General features: G+C 39.4%; 1 protein-coding gene across 2 annotated transcripts in view; it reads right to left on the reverse strand.

The window, feature by feature from the left end:
- dtx2 (deltex 2, E3 ubiquitin ligase) overlaps positions 1–21,073 on the reverse strand; it is a 53,890-nt gene that overhangs the window by 22,021 nt on the left and 10,796 nt on the right. For both annotated transcript variants that reach the window (XM_073053754.1, XM_073053752.1), the window contains exon 3: positions 4,585–4,643. In XM_073053754.1, the coding sequence (XP_072909855.1) occupies positions 4,585–4,643 (59 nt within the window). The remainder of the gene's footprint in view (positions 1–4,584; positions 4,644–21,073) is intronic.

Raw genomic sequence — 21,073 nt, forward strand, 5'->3', positions numbered from 1 at the left:
CTCCATTACTTGGAGAAGATGCTATGAAGTTAGGGCAACTGATTCAAGTGTAAAGGGAACATTGTATTGGGAAGATTGGAAATGGACAGTGACTAGACTGTCTTCTGCTAGTATAAACAAATGCATCTCTAGCTCCTTGCATCACACTAATACCACATCAAGCCCTGACATTGCAGCAGAATCATCTGGACTGCTTTATGGTGCTACTGTAAGTACTACCAAGCAAACTTGTATTGCACATTTTCTAGTAATTATTCAGCTTTACTTTCAGATGCTGGTCACCTTACTTGTACACTATTAAAAATGAAGCTCAAGTTTATTGATTATTCACATCATTTCTAAATGGTATAGTTGAATAGTTAAACTGTAAACAAATATTTAATGTAAACACAAAGCTGGTCTGACAATCCCCTAACATTGAATTGCGTCTTACTATCTTAAGCCAAAATCTAATGATACACAATGGATCATAAAATCAGTGAATCAAAAAAAAAGAGGAATGCTTGCAATGATTGAGCTGCTGCTTCAGAAAACTTAGGGATAGATTTTACATTGCTATCTATAATTGCTTCTGTAGTGAAATAGGAATTCTTTACTATTTGAACAATTAAATAAATTGAATTATTCTAAATTTCTACTTTTCCTGCAAATTCCTTCTTACAGCCATAGTTTATGTTTGCCTGGCTCAATAGCAAGCCTTGAAATTCCATTTCATGAATATTCAGTATTTTCAGTGACTTTTTGATAAATTGCCCTATTTAGGAATGGGGGTTGGGTGGGAAATCACAGACCTCTAGAATATCTGTTTTAAGACACCACTTATTTAATAGACTGCCAGGTTCAAAGCTTTCTACAAGCAAGCAACACAAAAAGTAGCAAACTGATCAACAGGTTCAGTAATAAATAACTAATGGAATTTTTCAGACAATCGATTTCATATAAAAAAAAATCTGTAGGAATGCCTATGTAGCAAATTCAAGTGGAGACTGCAGTAAAATCATAATAGAAAATATATTATTAAGCAGTCGATAGCACCATCAAACATTCTAAAATTTAGCAGAGACCAAATTCAATGCATGGCACCAATAAACTCTTAATCCAGGCATTTCTGCCTTCTTAATAGATTTTATTGCCCACATTTCCCATATCCTTCAGTCCCAAGAAGGCTGATAGTGAATCTCATAGTTTAGGTTTTATTATTGTTTTAATATTAATTTAGACTCCTGCCTTTAGGAGACCAGCTACAACAATGGGATGCATTTCCTACCTTTTCCTCACTTGCTTTTATGACATTAAATTTACAGTCGGTATGAATTTGTAGTCTTCGAGAATGAAGGTTAAGTCAGTTAAGAGGTAGCTCTTTCACTGAAACCCCATTTAGTATATAAACTAACATGAGAAAACGTTTTCCACTTTCATTCAATTGGGTCAAAAAACACTGAATACTAAGCTCAAAGTTATCAGAATCAGGTTTAATATGACTGGCACACAGTATGTTGCAAAATGTATTGTTTTGCTGCAGTACATAGTAAAAAGTATAAATATAAAAAAGGTAAATTTAGTGCAAAAAGAGGGGACTAGTGAGGGTAGTGTTTATGGGTTCATTGTCCATTCAGAAATCTAATAGTGGAGGGGAAGAAGTTGTTCCTGAAACACTGAGTGTGTGCCTTCAGGCTCCTGCACCAACTCCTTGATGGCAGCGATGAGAAAAGGGCATGTCTTGAGTGATGGGGGTCCTTACTGATGGATGCCACCTTTTTGTGGCATCACTGCTTGAAGATGTCCTAGATGCTGGAAGGTTTAGTGCCATGATGGAGATGGCTGAATTTGCACTGGGCTTTCCAAACCAGATAGTGATGCAACTAGTTAGAATGCTCCCCACAGTACCTCTGTAGAAATCTGAGCGTCTTTGGTGACATACCAATTCTTCAAACTCCAAATGAAATATATCCACCATCTTGCGTTGTTTGTAACTGCATCAATATGTTGGGCCCGGGATAGATCTTCAGAGATGTTAACACCCGGGAACTTGAAATTGCTCATCCTCTCTACTGCTGATCCCTTGATAATAACTGAAGTGTTCCCTCAACTCCCCCTTCCTGGTTTACAATCAATTCCTTGGTCCTACTGACACTCCATATGCAAGGTTGTTGCTGCGACACCACTCAACCAGCTATCTCACTCCTGTATGCCTCCTTGCCACCATATGAAATTCTGCCAACATAGTGGTTGTAAAATTTATACTGTAGATGGTGCTTGAACTGTGCCTAGCCACAAAGTCATGGGTGTGGAAAGAGTAGAGCTGTGGACTAAGCACTCACCCATGAGGTGCTCCAGTGTCCATTGTCAGCAAAATGTTATTTCAGATCTGCACAGACTGGTCTCCTGGTGAGGAAGTCAAGGATCCACTTGCAGAGGGAGGTATAGAGGCCTAGGTTTTGGAGCTTGTTGATTAGAACAGAGGGTATAATTGTGTTGAAAGCCAAGCAGTAATCAATAGGCCTATTCTGTACTGCATCTCAATAACAGTGCAAAAATTTCCTGCTCAGAGCAATGGCTGTTCTATACAGCTGTGAAATAAAATTAGAGGTAACATTGTCTCTTAAAGCACTTCCAGTTGATTGGAATGCCATTGCGTGATAGTTACTGAAGCACCAAACCCTTTTCTTCAGCACCAGTATGACTGTCGCCCTTTTGAATCAGGTGGGGTCCTCCGACTGCAGCAGTGAGGGATTAAAGATGTCCTTGAATGCTCTCGCCAGTTCTCTGGCACAGGTTTTCAGAGCCCTACCTAGTACACCATCAGAGCCTGACACCTTGCGAGGGTTCACCCTCTTGAAAGATGCTCTGATATTGGTCTCCAAGGCAGAAATCACAGGGTCATCAGATGCTGTAGGATTCACATTAATGTAGTTTTATTCGCCCTTTTAAAGTGTATATAAAAGGCATTGAACTCATCTGGGAGTGAAGCATCACAGCTATTCACAATGTTAGATTTCACTCTGTAGTAACAAACGGCCGCAAACCCTGCCAGAGCTGGTGTTCATCTGATTCCATTTCTAACCCCAATCAGAATTGTTATCTTTTGCTCTTAAAATAGCCTTCCATTGGCCGTACCTGGGTTTCTTGAATAGTCCTGGATCTCTGGTCTTGGATGTCACAGATCTAGCCTTCAGCAGACTATGAATCTTCTGGTTCATTTACAGCTTTTGTTTGGGCTGTCTGGTATGTTCTTGAAGGACATACTCATCCATATAGGTCTTGTAAGTCAGTCACAATTAGGGTGTATTCATTCAGATTCAAACTGAGTCTCTGATTATTTAGTCCATTGACTCAAAGCAGTCCTCCAAACACTCCTCTGACTCCCTTGACCATATCTTCTTGGTCCTCACCATTGGCACAACATTTTTAGTCTCTGCCTATACACCAGATGTAGAAGTATAGCCAGGTGATTGGACTTTCCAAATGTGGGCGTGGGTGGGCACAGTAAACGCTCTTGATGGTGGTACAAGTGGTCATGTGTGTTAGCTCCTTGGTTCCACAGGTGATATGTTGATGGTAGTTGTTCAGATATTTCATACTGGCCTGGTTGAAATCCCCCGCAATGATAGAGAAAGCATCAGGATGCACTATTTTATGCCTAGTGATTACAGAGCTTAGCTCTGCCAGTGCCTGAGGTGCACCACTACCAGGGTGATGGGTTAAGGCCCCCTCAGCAGATAAAAAAGATAACATTCAACTGCTTAGATGTTTCAGGTTGGGTGAGCAGGACTGAGACAGAACTGCCATGTCTGTACACCATGATGAGTTAATCATAAAGCATACCCACCTCGTCTGCCTTTAAAAGACTGAGCTGTCCCCTCTTTATTGAGAATGGTGAAGCCATCAAGTTGCAGTGCTACATCTGAAATGATGGGGGATAGCTCTGTTTTTGTGAAGCAATGTACACAGTAGCAGCTGATGTCTCTCTGATACAGCAATCTTGGTCTGAGGTCTTTAAATTTTCCAGAGACTGTACATTTATCAGCACAACAGTTGGAGTGGAGTGCAGCCTCTGTTTCAATCGTACCTGCAGATTGGCTTGGCTTCTGCTTTCTTAAAGGGGAACTGCACTCACAACCAAAGTCTGCAGTCTGGAATCTGCCGGTGTGAATATTCAGATTTTTGTTTAAAAGCGACTTAAAATGATGTTACTCACATCATGTGGCTGTGTCTGTGGACATCAGCAGTAGTAGTCCTAAACAGGAATATCTGATGATTCCTAATGGAACTGCATATCATAAATTTATACAAATTATTGATTACTTAAACGTTAAAAGGCAATCGAATCTGAGACTGTCCTTGACCAGCATATATGTGAATGTGTGTGTGATCAAAAAAATCAATAATCATTTTATTCCCTCTCAATCTACTAAAACATCCCAGAGATTATCCTGATTGAACTCAGATGGTGCTGTTTAACATCAGATACATGCGCACAATGTGAATTACTATCGCCATTTTCAACTTCTTGCAGAAGCTTTTTTGATTTGGCTCTCTAGCTTTATTTAATATCTCCATTTTAATAACATGTTAAACAATTACCTGCAAATGCTGGGAACACATTAGTCGGACCATTCAGCTGTATCGGTAATGCTGGAATGCTGGGGAAATGTGGAAAAAAAATTCAAATTACTGCAATTGAACACAAACAATAATTCCTCCCAGTTGTGACTTATTATACTTTAAGAATACCAGATGACCGGGCACCCCAGTTTTAGTGGTGAAAAAGTTATTAGCAGTTACACAGTGAAAAGAGGACATCTGCATTTCTACAATGTTTCTCATGTCCTCAGACCGACTGCTGTTAAGTAATTAAACACACACAGCGGGGCGCGATGGTTGGCGTGACACAATTGCAGCTAGGGTGTCAGAGTACGGAGTTCAATTCCGGCTCCTCTGCAAGAAGTTTGTATGTCCTTGTTGTGAATGTGCAAGTTTCCTCACACAGTGCAAAGACTTACCGGTTAGTAGGTTACCTGGTCATTGTAAACTGTCTTGTGATTAGGCTAGGGTCAAGTAGGTGGGTTTCTGTGTGTGGCTCGTTAGGCTGGAAGGGTCTGTTCTGCTCTGCCTCTCTAAATAAAAGATTAATAACCTGCTAATTTGTTTTAGTTGAGATACAGACTGCTGGCCAGAAAGGCTTCCTTGTGGTTGTTGGAACCATATATGATTTTGCCATATTTATAGTTAGTCTTTTTGTCTTGAATAGCAGAACTTTTGGATGGTTGGGGGAGGGGTTATTCAGGAAAAGGGGTGTGTGGCTTTGAGCAACGATACACTGCACTGCAGCTAAACACTACTGCAGACCATACTGCACTGGATGGTCCAGTAAAATGCATATGATGCTGTTTATAAATTTTGAATGATCTCCATCTTGGCTCAAAATGTTGACTGTTTATTCTCCCACATCTGTTCTCTCTCTCCCCCCCCCCCCCCCCCCCCCCCATGACCTGCTGAGCTTCTCCAGCATTTTGTGAGTTGCTCAAGATTTCCAGCATCCACAGAATCTTGTGATTGTAATTATGTCTTGTTTCAAATGTCAATCTGGCAGTATTGTGCTCATTATAAGTCACGTTGTTTTTAAACATTCCAGATTATTTAAAGATTAAGAAGAGAAAGACTGAATTTAAATTCTACAGTTGCCAAGGTGGGATCTGAACTCTGCTTAGCCCAGTCCTCTGGAATACTCGTCTGGCTATAAACACTGGCAGCAGCATTTCTTCACATTGGATTGTGATTAAATTGAGGAGTAACATTCATGTTAGTAAGTGATTTTGCACAATAGGCAATGAAGACAGATTCAGATTCTTTCATATACCACACTTTTAGCAAAATGTGTCACTTGTGTTAATAACCAACACAACCCAAGGATGTGCTAGGGATAGCCCACAAGTGTTACCACACATCCTGACACCAACATAGCGACAACAGCAACTCAAGCCCTTTTCTTCCCTCCCACCCATTCACACAGACTGCCCTCCAACCCCAGGAAGCACTACCTCTGGGCTGCCAGTAGCCTCACAGATACTGGGCCTCCAACACCCAGTGAACCTGCAGAACCAGAGCTTCAGCCATCAGGCCCCAATCTCCAGACTCGCTGACTTGTGTACCAAGGGAGTCACCAGTGTTCATGCCTCCTTTATTAGATAAAATATTATCCAATGAAGAAAGCAGTGCTGTTAAGGAGAACCTATCCATGTGTGGTGGGTCAAAAAATATTAATTAAGGAATAATTAAACCCATAACGTATTCTGCATACAAAAATAATGAGCACAGAGGTACAGTAATTTCAAACAATACCAAACAGGTTATGTCAATCCTCCCCCCCACCCCCAAATTCATTCACTTTCACCTAATGGAGCATTATTGGAGAGTTCAATTGTACATTGATCAGTTAACAAAAGATAAGCCCTTTACTTGGAGGAATAGAGACCAGAAACAGATAGCTAGTCCCATTATTCCTTCCTTAGACTATGAATAGAGAGGGTAAACAAATGTTTCCATTCCTAACTGAGCTAGAAGCTTAAATTGTTTGCTTAAAATAGCTCCAGGTTTAATGCTTTGCCTCCAACTTCCAGAACACATCCAGTGTGCATCAGCTGATCCTATTTTCAAAATAGTGATCCAAGTTTTGAATAAATCTCACAAAGTTAAAAAAAAATGCACACGTAAATGAAAAAGGTGTATTTTGTGTTGGTTTTTGAGACTGAGACACAGAACATGCCAAACTTTGCTCACCAACCAGCTGTTGAACAGGCCAGTCCCAGGAGCTACGACATTTCCCTAATATTTCTAAACTGAGACCTCAAAAGGACAGAAATGAAACATAATACGCATTAGACAAACTGTTCAAAGCCACGTAAGATTAACCTGCCCTAATGAATTGCATGAAATGGAATCTGCCTTTTCTACTAAAATTAAAAATATTTTGTACAAATTATTGAGAGGGGACAAATACTTGGCAAAGAAAAAACTTGAGGTTACAAAAAAAAATGATTTTCTTGAAAATTTCTAGTTGTGTTTTGGCATTTTCTAGATCAATATGCAAACAACCCCAGCTTTACAGCCATTTAGGTAATGAAAATTCACTCTTGTGCAAAATGCTATCCAGATGCACTTTGAAATGCGGAATAAAATTCATCCTCACAGAAAGTGTGTGAATATGTAGCAAATAAACAAAATTCATTTATTTTTCTCGATAGTGTCCAGATAACAGCTGTGTGTTCTGGAAAATAACAATACAAACTATCTCAACCACGAGACACACAGTAGGAGAATTAGGCCATTCAGCACATTCAGTGCTCAACCATTCCATTATGGCTGATCTATTTTCCTTCTCAATGCCATTCTTCTGCCTTTTCCCCATAATCTTTGACACCCTTGCTAATCAAGCACCTTTCAACATCCACTTTAAACACATCCAATGACTTGAACTCCACAGCTGCCTAAGGCAAAAAATTCCAGAGATTCAGCACCCAATGGCTAGAGAAACTCCTCGTCTCCGTTCTAACGGGACGTTCTTGTATTCTGAGTCTGTGCCCTTTGGCGCGGGACTCTCCCACTATTTGAAACATCCTCCCTCTCCATTCTAGACCTTTCATTTTCTGGGATATGGCATTATCATCATGCTCCATATATCCAAAATATTACTTACCTTCCTTTGTACAATTCATCTAGTCATAAATGTTATATTAGAATTACCTACTATACATACTTTACAAATCATGCCCCTCAAAGCTCTGCAATTTCTCACTTTTGGGATAATGCCTTTCCTAATTTTTCAGTTTCCTAAATTATATTCCACTTTGGTCATCACATAACCTATCTGCTCCCGGCAGTTTTATTCGTCCTCTTCACAACTTTGCCACATCAGCAAAATTAGCAGACATGCCTTCTGTGCCTTGATCCAAATTCATGCAAAAAGTTGATTCCTGTGGCACATATTACCAGCCAGGAAAAGACCTACAAGACCATAAAATATAGGAGCAGAATTAGGCCATTTGGCTCCGTTATTTCATCATGGCTGATCCACTTTTCCTCCAAGCCCCAATACCCTGCGTTCTCCCCATATCCCTCATGCCCTGACCAATTAAGAATCTTTCAATCTTTCAACCTTTGTTTTAAATATACATAAAAACTTGGGCTCCACAGCTTCCTATGGCAAAAAATTCCACAGATTCACCATTCTTGGGCTAAAGAAATTCCTCATCTCCATTCTAAAATGACACCCCTCTCTTCTGAAGCTGTGACCTCTTGTCTTAAGACTCCCCCATCATAGCAAATATTCTCTCTACATCCACTCTATCACGATTCAATAGGTTTCAATGAGGTCACCCCTCATTCTTCTGAATTTTAGTGAATACAGGCCCAGAGCCATCAAACACTCTACATATGACAACACATTTAAACCTAAACTCCCATTCTTGCTAGCAAGGCAATCATCTGTCCATGCCAATATCTTGCTGCCTACACCATGATCTTTTCTTTTTCTACAATAACCTCTCACTGCTTGCATCATGGTCTGGTAAGGCAATTTGAATGCACAGGAACCGAGCATGGCCTGGATGGTGGAGGATCCTTGATGATGGATGTTGCTTTCAGCAACAATGCTCCATGGTGGGGAGGGCTTTACCTGTGATGGACTGGGCCATATCCTCTACTTTTTTGTAACTTTTCCATACACAGACACTAGTGTTTCCATAACCAGGCCATGAGGCAACTAGTCAATACACTCGCCACCACAAATCTATAGAAGTTTATCAAAGCTTTAGATGACATACTGAATCCTTGCAAACTTATAAGTAAGTAGAGCTGTGCTCTCTTCATAATTGCAGTTGCGTACCGGACTCAGGACACGTCCTCTAAAATGATAACACCGAGGAATTTAAAGTTGCTGACCATCTTCACCTCTGATCGGCCCATGGACCTCCAGTTTTCTCTTTGGTCTTGCTGACATTGAGTGAGAGTGGTTTTCAATCTCCTTCCTATGTGCTGATCAGCAATCATGAATATGGCATTGGATTGTGCTTAGCCTCAGTCATAAATAAACAGTGAGTAGAGCAGGGGCTAAGCACACACCCTTGTGGTACATCAGTGCTGATGGAGATTGTGGAGATGCTACCAATCCAAATTGACTGGGGTCCACAAGTGAGAAAAAAATGAAGATCCAGTTGCACAAGGAGGTACTGAGACCACGGACTTGAAGCTTATGGCTTAGTTTTCAGGGGATGATCGTATTGAGTAGCAAGCTGTAGTTAAAGAAGAGCATCCTGATGTTTGCACCTTTGCTGTCCAGATATTCCAGGATTGAATAAAAAGGTAATGAAATGGCATCTGCTGCTGACCTGTTGTGACAGTAGGCAAATCCAAGTGGCTTTTCAGGTAGGAGTTGGTAGGTTTCATCACTACCCTCTCAAATCACTTCACTGAATGCAAGTGCTACTGGATGATAGTCATTGAGGCAGGTTACCTCAGACTACTAAAGCGAGAAGTTAGAGATATTGGTGAACACTCCAGCCAATTAATCAGCACAGGTCTTTAGTACTCGGGCAGGTAACTCCACTGGGCTGGATCCCATCTGTGGATTCACCCCCCTGGAGGATGCTCTCACATCAGCCTCAGGGACTGAAATCACAGGGTCACTGGGAGCTGTGGGAGTTTGTAAAGGTGCCTTCATGTCATGATGGTCAAAGTGACCATAAAAGGTATTGAGCTCAAAGCCTTGTCACCTATATCACTTGGTTTCACTTTGTAGGAGGTGATAGCATTCAAGCCCTGCCACAGCTGTCGTGCATCCTTCAGTGATTCAAGTTTGGTCCGTTTCAAATTTCACTGAGCTATCTCTGACATCCTCCACAAATAGTCCTTGCTTGATCTCCATCATCCACAAAATCTTTCAGCAAAAACTATCCAAAAACAAAACCAGACTGAAAGACAATGACAACAGCCAGCTCTGTCTAACCACAAGTTACCCGACTGTCCACCTAGCATCCTGTTTTGCTATAGATTGTTTCCACTGATAATATCTTTAGAGTTACCCCTTTCAACTGCTCTAAATCTTAAATAGATCTTTAGGATTCACTGGTTTCTGTTCCTGCCTCAGCCAGTTGCTAGAACTATGTTTTGGTACTGACTCATGACCTCAGCCAAAACTATGAGTCTTATTACTTCTGGCATAATTACTCCAATACTCTCATCAGTTTTCTTTTCATCTTCCAGTGTTTCTGGTATTCACTAATCTACTAATAAACTTGACTATTCTAATATTGGATCCATTAGCAAAGCATCCAATTTAAAATTCTCAGTCAAGTTTAAAAGCTTCCACGTGCTGATTGCACATAATTTTAAAAGGGCATATATATATATTATTCATCTTTTGCTGCTTGGTTGTAAGCTCGAACTATTTCTCTATATCTCTCCCCTATTTGAAATCAGGGTTTAAAAACCTCTCTCCAGCCAAATATTTAATAATAAGTGGTGTTGGCTTCCTACTGGCAATACCAATGAAAACTAGGTACACAAATACCCTGGTGATGGCAATGGGGTAGAGTTAATATGCTAGATGACTGGTTTGCCATATAGGTACAAGTGAGTGACAAATAAAGCGGCATGCAAAAGTTTGGGCACACCCGTCAAAATTTCTGTTACTGTGAATAGTTAAGTGAGTAGAAGATGAACTGATCTCCAAAAGTCATAAAGATGAAACATTCTTTTCAACATTTTAAGCAAAATTAGTGTATTATTTTTGTTTTGTACAATTTTAGAGTGAAATAAAAGGAAAAGAACACCATGCAAAAGTTTGGGCACCCCGAGAGATTTGAGCTCTCAGGTAACTTTTAGCAAGGTCTCAGACCTTAATTAGCTTGTTAGGGCTATGGCTGGAAAGGCCAGGTGATGCAAATTTCAAAGCTTTATAAATACTCTGACACCTCAAGCCTTGTCCCAACAATCAGCAGCCATGGGCTCCTCTAAGCAGCTGCCTAGCACTCTGAATATTAAAATAAATGATGCTCACAAAGCAGAAGGCTATAAGATAGCAAAGCGTTTTCAGGTAGCCGTTTCCTCAGTTCATAATGTAATTAAGAAATGGCAGTTAACAGGAACGGTGGAGGTCAAGTTGAAGTCTAGATGATCAAAATTTCCCAAGAGAACTGCTCGTAGGATTGCTAGAAAGGCAAATTAAACCCCCGTTTGACAGCAAAAGACCTTTAGGAAGATTTAGCAGACTCTGGAGTGGTGGTGCACTGTTCTACTGTGCAGCCACACCTGCACAAATAAGACCTTCATGGAAGAGTAATCAGAAGAAAACCTTTCCTGCATCCTCACCACAAAATTCAGCGTCAGAAGTTGCAAAGTACCATCTAAACAAGACTGATGCATTTTGGAAACAAGTCCTGTGGACTGATGAAGTTAAAATAGGACTTTTTGGCCGCAATGAGCAAAGGTATGTTTGGAAAAAAAAGGGTGCAGAATTTCATGAAAAGAACACTTCTCCAACTTTTAAGCATGTGGGTGGATCGATCATGCTTTGGGCTTGCGTTGCAGCCAGTGGCACAGGGAACATTTCACTGGTCGAGGGAAGAATGAATTCAATTAAATACTAGCAAATTCTCGTCTGTAAAAAAGCTGAAGATGAAAAGAGGATGGCTTCTACAACAGGATAATAATCCTAAACACACCTCAAAATCCACAATGGGACTACCTCAAGAGGCGCAAGCTGAAGGTTTTGCTATGGCCCTCATAGTCCCCCCGACCTAAACATCATCAAAAATCTATAGATAGACCTCAAAAGTGCAGTGCATGCAAGACAGCCCAAAAATCTCACAGAACTAGAAGCCTTCTACAAGGAAGAATGGGTGAAAATCCCCTAAACAAGAAATGAAAAACTCTTAGCTGGCTACAGAAAGCATTTACAAGCTGTGATACTTGCCAAAGGGGCTGTTAGTAAGTATTGACCATGCAGAGTGCCCAAACTTTTGCTTCGGGCTCTTTTCCTTTTTTGCTATTTAGAAACTATAAAAGATGGAAATAAAAAAGTAATCTTGCTTAAAATATTAAAGAAATGTGTCATCTTTAACTTAATGCCTTTTGGAAAACAGGTCATCCTTTACTCGCTTAGCTATTCACAGTAATAGAAATATTGACCAGGGTTCCCAAACTTTTGCATGTCACTGTATATCCCATAGGTGGCAACTTCACTTAAGATCCATTAAGATCCAAATGCTGGGCTGAGAACCACAGGGAAAAATTACAGCATACTACAGCCAATGTAGATACAAATTATTGCAACAGTATGTTCTATCAGGTGATAGCACAAATTCCTTCAATTCAAATTTGAAGGACTAGAAGATACAGAAGTTAAACAGATAGTTAAAAAATGACAGAAACATGTCGCATGACAGATCACATCTCTGAGGAGAGAACCAGCGCCAAAACTTTTGGTCAGTGACATTGTTTTAGAACTGGGAAAACTAAGTGATAGATAACCGTTAAGGGAAAAGGTGAAGGAGAAAAAAAAGAGTAAAAAGGAGAAATAAAATGACGAAAGTGGAAAGTACTACACAAATTAACCAAAAGCAAGCCCAATAAAAGAGGAAATTTGAGACATTAACTGAAATTGCAGTAAACAATACTGATGCTGGAAATCAGAGAAAAACAAAAGGGAGAAATGCTCATTGCCTCCTCCAAGAGGACCAAAACCTTGTCGTGGTTTGGTGGCTTGTGTAACTCAATGACATGGAGAGCTACGTTGGCTGGAGGCAGGGCTTCATACTTTGGCTTTTGGTAGAGTTACCCATGCCAAACAGGTCAAAGGGTAGAAGATAGACTGAGTGATCCACCAGTCCTCCAGATTTGAGGGTTCAGCTCAGGGCTAATAACACTGACTGGTAAAACAAAATTGCTACAGAAACAGCAATGCAAAATCCTTCTACACCTGACTGCAACAATACTTAATGTCTCCACCCAGGAAATGTATGCCTGATACAGTGAAAACCAGGAGGAAGCTACTTCATTGCAGCCTTAAATGCTAATGCCGTAATGGGCAGTAAGCTAGCTCACTGTCTGAAACTGTTGCTCTTTTGTGTTAAGCCTAGAAGACAATAATATGCTTAGATAGAAGGTAGTAGTGCTATTCCTCATTACACTGACCTTCACAATAACAGTACAAGCAACCAAAGAAAGATGACCAAAAAGGAAACAGAAGGGGAGAGTGCAGCTCAGAGCCTTGCCTACAGATGGAGCAGACATTCAGAATGTCTCTGCAGTTCAATCACCCAGTCTGCCTTTGTTCTGCTCAATGCAAACTCAGCAACTTGAGCAGTATACTATAGACAGCAAATCACATTTAAGTACTTAGAGTACTCAATTTGGTCCCTCAAGCCCGATCCTTCATTCAATAAAATGTTCACTGATGTGAATTTAATCTCAACTTTCCATTCTTGCTTACACATAGTAATTTTTTTACCCTATGACCATCAAGTATCTGCCCATCTCTGCTGCAAAAAAATCAAAGACTCTGCCTTCACTCTGTTTGAGGAAGACTATTCCAAGGGCTCCAACAAAAAAACATTGAACCTTCTTGATTGGGAGATTCTTTTTTTGAACAGTGAGTCCCGTTTCCCAGATTCTCCAAAAAGACAAAGTCTGCTCTCGACATTGACTTTTAGACTTCTTTAGGATCCTGTACATTTCATTCACCCCTTCGCACTCCAAATTCCTGAGGAATTCTATTACAACTGCCTGCCTATTCCAGATATCAGTCTAAAGAACCTCTAAATTTCATTGGATTGGGGTCCAAATTATGCTTTTTTTTAAAATTGTGTTTTTCCTTGTATTTTTAAGCTTTTAAAAAAAATCCTGGTTTATATGTTACAATAGCTAGAAAGATCTTGGCTTTGTTTCCCACTCTTCGCCCCCCCCCCCCCACATGATAAGGTTAGAATTAGTGTGGATGGAGATAATCAGCAGGAGCAGAACACATTGGTGGGTGTTGATTATAGGCCTTTGAATAGCAGTGGTGATGCAAGGTGCAGAATCAATAAGGAAATTAGATGCACATGCAACAAGAATAATATAGTAATCATAGGGGACTTTAATTAGTACTTGTAATGTCTGGAATCTATACAAGATTCCTTCCTTGGTACACTGAGGAAATAACTGAGGAGAATCGACCATTTTAGATCGACCACTGAAGAAATTGTTCATTTGTAATTGTTGGGAAGGGGCCCACAGAAAGAATGACCATAAAATAACAGGAAGTTCAAAATTGAGGTACCTCAGTCTGAAACATGGACTTTCAATGTAAAGAAGGGAAAATGTGGGTATGAAAGCCCAGATAGGATGGATTGAAAAATTGCATTAAAGTGTGACAATGAACATACAATAATGAAAATTCAAAGAAACAAGACTTGATACATGACCAAGATACAGCAGGGAAACTGGTTTAGTTATCTTTTGTAATCCATCAATGAATCAAAGGATTTGAGGTTGCTAGTAAAAGTGTAAACTTGAGGATTAGAGGGCTCCAGGTATCAATAAACAATGTCCAAAAAAGTTGGTAAAGGGAAAAGAGTAAATCTGTGAGGGACATAAAAATACATGAGCTTCTGTGAACATTTCAAAAGGTAAAGATTAAATGTGGACCTCTTACAGAAATAGGAAATAAGAAAATGGAAGTGAAATCAAATACTTTGTGTCTACCTTCAGAGGAAGACACTAAAAGAATCCAATAAAAAAACAAGAACTTAAGGCATTATGTAAATGGGAAATAAAAAAATAGCACCCTTGAAACTATTTGCACTGGTAAATTTATATCAAATTAAAATTGTCTTGGGATATTAATAGGAATGCATTCAAAAATCCAAAAAAATAAGCCAATTTCCAAGGATGCCAGGTTGGAGTTTTATGATGCTTTTAAAAAGAGTTCATGAAATAGTACTGCACAGGAACAGGCCCTTCAGCTCATGATGTTATGGCAAATTAATTAAGGTAATGACATCTCACACATTCTGCTTGTTCATGGTCCATATCACTTTATATTCACATAAGTATACAAGAGCTTTTTAAATTCTTCTATCACACCTGCCTCCCCCACTAAGTTCAACCCTTGAACTTTCTCCATGCCATGTTAAATGCATGCCTCCTAGTATTAGACACTGAACCCGAGAGGATATTGGCTGTCTAACTGTGCTTCTCACTTTAATGATCTTCTATCAGGAAGTTTATTAATGGTTAAAAAAAATATTGAATAGAACAAAGGGATTTGTGGGTACATATATACCAAGTCACTGAAAGATAGCATGCAGGTGCAGCAGTCAGGAAAGCAAATGCTATAATGGTCTTTACTGCAAAAGGATTTGACTTCAGAAGTAAAGATGTCTTGGGATATAGGGCCATAGGTAGGTTACACAGCTCAGTTCCAATTTTGGTTTTCTTATCAGAAAAATAATGTACTTGCTGTGGAGGGAATATGGAAATGATTTAATCGGATTGATTCTTGGGATGGTAAATTTATTTATCATTCAAGAGAGAGTTGGGAAAACAAGGCCTTTATCATTCGTTTATAAAACTGAGAGTTGTCCCAGCTGAAAAGTTCAGAATTTTTTTTTTTAAAAAGTTTGACAATAAGAGGAAGGGCATTTCTCTTAACTGAGACATCTAGATGTGACTAAGGCAATTTAAGATGGAATCTAGGATGAATTTCTTTACTTTGGTATTCTCTAGCCCAGAGGTCAAAGGAGTCAAGTCATTTCTTTCATTCCTAATTCATGATTGATAGATTTTTGCATTTTAGAATAATCAAGGGATATGGGCAAGAAAGTGTTTTTGAAGACTGGAAAAGTACGCTAGAATTGATTGGCCAACTTCAGTATATTATCATCTTCAGTAGATTTGGCCCCAGAATAGGTATTTCCTGCCAACAATAGTGACCTCACTCAGCATATCCTTCAGTTGGCCAATTCTTAGTTCTAGTCCTTCAACTACACTATTGGCCGTTAGTAGTTCAGAGCTTTTCCCCAAAACATCAGCATTTCTGCTGGCCACCTCCTCACCTGCCCTCAAACATCACTTTGAACTGAATACGACCTCTAAACTCAAAGGTAATTCAGGTATTGCTCATTCGCCACTGTCATCGGAGTGACTGAAAACATTTTTATTTTGTTAAATGGATCTTAAAAGAATGTGTTGTTGTTACAGGATGTGGTGAACAGTGGAAGCAGTTGTGTGATTCACTTGGCTTTCTATAATCTCTCTTCCTTCCATAAATTTAGAACTGAAAGGGCAAGATAACAAACAGCTCAGCGCTGTAAACTCTCAACCCAAGAACAGTGCAGAGCGAGCAGAATTTTATACTCGTAGGAAAACAAATCAGGACAGAACAGAAACAATGCCGGACAAGGCAGCCTGGAAATTTTGGTGGTAATGAGTGTGAGGAGAAAGACATAGTAATTGAAGGTGAAGAAAAGGGAAGCTGTAAGAGGAGAGTCATAATGGAGAATGGAAAGGGGGGGTGGGGCAAGAAATGACTAGAATTTAGAGGATCAATGTCATGCTGTCAGGTAGGAGGCTACCCAGACGGAATACGAGGTGCTGGTCTTCCAACTTGAGAGTGGCCTCATTGTGGCAGTGGACCAACATGTCAGAATGTGAATGGGAAGTAGAATTAAAGTGGGTTGCCAGAAGGAAATGCCGCCTGTTGTAGCAGATGGAGCAAAGGTGCTTGATGCTCAATCTAAATCAAGTGAAGTTAAAAGCAACCCACTGGGTAAACACAAAAAGCACCAAATGACATCAAAACCACAAATATTATACAAAAACTGCTACTTTCACTTTCAGTTTATTGCCTGTTCTTACCACAGACAAGAACCTCCTATTGAACCACTTGATTCTCTATGCAGTTGCTAGCACACTCCGTAGTCTCTTGACAAATTTATTGATTCTAAAAATTGACTGATAAAATAATGCTTCACATGGGAATATTCAGCTTACAGCTGCAACACTACTGAGAAACTCTGGCAAAGAAATAACTGACAGCAGGACAGGTCTGAAAGCACCTTCTTACCTATGGTGCAGGTAATCAAGATCTCATGTATGAATGAACAGGTGAAAAGGCAAGATGAAGATGTGATTAAAACAAATCTGAAGGCTGATACACAGACGAGGAGAGAATGAACACAGAAGTATGTGAAGAGGTCAGTTTCACCATTCAGTGTGACTAATGTGGAATGAAATGTTTAATGCATTAAAAGCACAAAGTTTCAGCAAGAATGAGCCCAACCCAGCAAGGGACAACAATCCACATGTCAGTGTTCACCTCTCATGCATCATTCTGTGCCAAGATATTCTAAAGAAATTATCTGCAAGCACCCACAGTGGATTGGACGCAGGCTGACAGCTCTTCCCTTCCACCCACACCTTTCCTTCTTCCAGCAGTTTGACTCATGTATTCCAGAAACCTAGTCATGAATGAACCCACGCCTGAAAGCAAGTCAAAAATCTCTTCAATGCCTGCCTCAGTCATAAACTTCAGCTGCAACTCTCATTTACTTGCCAAATTCCAATAATCCTCAAAAGTGTATCAGAAACTTGAATCCACACCTCTCCTGAATAAATTACAATGATTCATACATTCTTGTTCAGCTTAAAGTGGTGAAAACGCTTGAGACTATGCCTCCTAGTTCTAAACTCACAGTAAAAGAAAAATCTTCACTTTTCCTAGCTAATCAAACCCACTCATTTTTAATAAAAACACAAAATGCTGGCAGAACTCAGCAGGCCAGACAGCATCTATGGGAGAAGGTAGTGACGACGTTAAACTTTAGTGAGATTATTCTAGGCTTCAGAGTGTGTAGTAGGCTAATCAATCTTGCTCTAAAAGAATAACTCAGGAATTAATTGAGTATAAAAAAACTGAAAACACCCAGCAAGTCTGGCATTATTTGTAAAGAAAGAAATTGACTCAATATTTTAAGCCAATAGCCTTTCCTCAGAACTAATGAAAGCTTTAATGCTGATGAAAGGTCACAAGCAAAATTTTACCTGTTGTTCCCCTCTTGACAAATGTTGGCACAGTTTTATTTCAGATTTCCAGCACATGCAGTCCTTTTATATTAATCTAGTAAATCCTGAAACTCCAAGTATACCTTACCTCAAATAGAGACCACGTGCTGCTTTGGCAATAGTTTACTCAATGGCATCCTAAAACTTAGGGGTCTCTAGGACAGACAACCCAGTACAAGTCAGTGAATCACCATTTATGGCCTAATTAATGCATTGAGGTTTCAGAACAGAATCATCAGCTGATTATTCCCCAAACAAATAGCTAATGAGTTTGATTGCATTTAATTAAATTAATCCAAAACACCCTGTATACAGCACTATGTAAAAGTCTTAGGCACATGTTAAAAAAAATCTGTAAAGTGAAGATGCCTTCAAAAATAAAGAAATGAAGAGTTTCTAAATATCAAAAAATTAATATATAAACCAGTTAAAAAGACAAATGAATATTTGGTATGGCCATCCTTTGTCTTTAAAACTGCATCAGTTCTTTTAGGTACACTGTATTATAGGAAACCTAGCTGGAGCACCTTGGAGAACTTGACAAAGTTCTTCCGAAGACTTTGGCTGTCTCACTTCTGTCTCTCCAGGTGATCCCAGACCGCCTCTGTGTTGATATGAGGGTTCTGTGGAGGCAATACCATCTGTTGTTGAAATCCTTGTTCTTTTCACTGAAGAGTTATTTATGACCTTGGGGTCACTGCCCTGCTGCAGAAAGAAGCTGAGACCAATCGCTGTTCGTATTGTGTGATGGGTAAGAATCTGCTTGCACTTCTCAGCATTGAGCTTTCCATTAGTTCTGAACAGAACACCAACTCCATTTGCAGAAATGCAGCCCCAAACCTGCAGGGAACCTCCACCATGCCACTCTCCAGCTCTTTTATGGACAAACTTCCTGTTTGAGCCAAAAATTTCATATTTTGATTCATCAGTCCAGAGGGGAGTCTTTTGGCTTTGTTTCCACTTCAGAGGTATGCCTTTTTGGCTGCAACTCTTCCACGAAGACCACTTCTGACAAGATTTCACTGGAATGCAGAGGGGGTGTATTTGTGTTGCAGTGGTTTCTGAGAGATTTCAGAGTAGTACTGAACTCCTTCCAAATTAGAAGGGACATCAGTCTTCTTCATTCAGTTTCCATGGCAAACCACTGCATACTTCTTGCACATTTCATTATGCTTCTTCAGAAGAGCTTGGACAGCACATCTTGAAACTCCTGTCTGTCACAAAATTACTGCCTGGGAGAGCCCTTGCTGATGCAGGATGACCACCTTGTGTCTTGTTGCTATGCTCACTCTTGCCATGGTGTAAGAATTGATGATTTGAAGGATAAACTGTCATATCTGCCACACCCTCACCTTTTAGACTGAATGTCCTTTGCCCAACTTGATTCCTTCTACACCCATTTCCAATTCAGTTAATCAGTTATCACAACTCATTATGTCAATGATCATTAGCACCTGTTTGTTATTTGTTTAATCATGCACTGGGCTATATCTCTACAAAGTAATCAAGTTTTTATTTTGAAAAGTGGTCTATTATTTAATGTTTCTTTAACAAAACAATCCCTATAACAGTTAAGATTTTGAAAAATGAATGTTTGGAAATCTAAAATTTCTTTTCTACTAATGCAAAAGATAAAAAATGAACATTTTAAATAAACTGTATACACAAAAATCCAGGGTGCCCAATACTTTTGCACAATACTGTATAACAATGAGGAACATGTTGATTTATCAAATGTACAATTTTTTCTAAGAACTTCAATAGTGACACACAAGGTGTAAATAATGCTAAGAGTCTAAACAATGGTTTCCCAACCTGGGGTCCATGGATGCCCCAGCTAAGTATAGCTCTGTAGCATAAAAAAGATTGGGAATCTCTGGTATAAACAAACAAACTCAAAAAAAAACAAGACCATACTATTCCAGAACACAACAGCATAAAACTACCCCAGCTCCAGTACTTGGTATTCTTTCACTAGGACAGAACAGCAAGTTCTATCACATTGGCTCTGGTAGGTCACAGCATTATGCTGTGAAATCGATCGTGTTGCACAGAACAGTGTATGAACTGTGACATCTAATTTTCCCAGTGACTTCAACCATTTGGCAGCAAATGGGTTTCCACCTGCCAATTAACCATCCAAAATAACTAAAAATCATTTAGTAATTAACCATATGTTAGCTTCCAGCTTTAAACTATCCGCATAAAATGGTCAGCAGATAGTTGTTCAGAGCCAAGTTTAACACAAGTATTGTCATCAACATGTTTTTGAAAAATTAGTCAAATCCAAGCAAGTCTGTGACTGAAATTTGGATTCCCTGGACCTCAGAGTGTCATAAATTGTTATAATCAGTTCTTATCAGTAACATTATCAAATGTGAAAAATGAACTCTCAACACTCTGAATATTCGTGCTCTCACCACTGCCTCCCCGGCAAAACATACTTAGATGTTATCTTTCACAACTCGGGAGTTATTCCATGAACCTCAGTCATGGAATATATATATAAAAATATAAATTTATATTTAGGAACAATTTGTGTTCAATGAGACCCCAGACAATGCAAAGATATAGTATCCAGAGGCTAGGATTATTCATCTGAATACGTGAATTTGAATCCTATCACAATGGTTGGAGAATTTAATTATTGTGAATTAAATAAATATGAAATTTAAAATCCAAGTTTAAATGTCATAAAACCACATCTTTTTCACTCATAATTTCAGGCTAGGAATCAGCCATCCTTATTCCCTCTATTATCCCAATCTAGACCAAAGTGGCTTGTTCCTATTCTCTCAATTTTGGATCATTAGAGATGTCAATAAATGGCAACACTAACATTGTGGGAATTAATAAATACAACATAAAATATACTGGTTCAAGTTTAAACGTTTGCAAGATTCCAGAAGAAATGTTTTGCTCATCTTTGAAAAGCCTTCATGCAATCGTTAATTCTGGACTCCTTTTCTCC

Source organism: Hemitrygon akajei, chromosome 8 (genome assembly GCF_048418815.1).
Source record: "Hemitrygon akajei chromosome 8, sHemAka1.3, whole genome shotgun sequence".
In the NCBI taxonomy this organism is placed as follows: Eukaryota; Metazoa; Chordata; class Chondrichthyes; order Myliobatiformes; family Dasyatidae; genus Hemitrygon; species Hemitrygon akajei.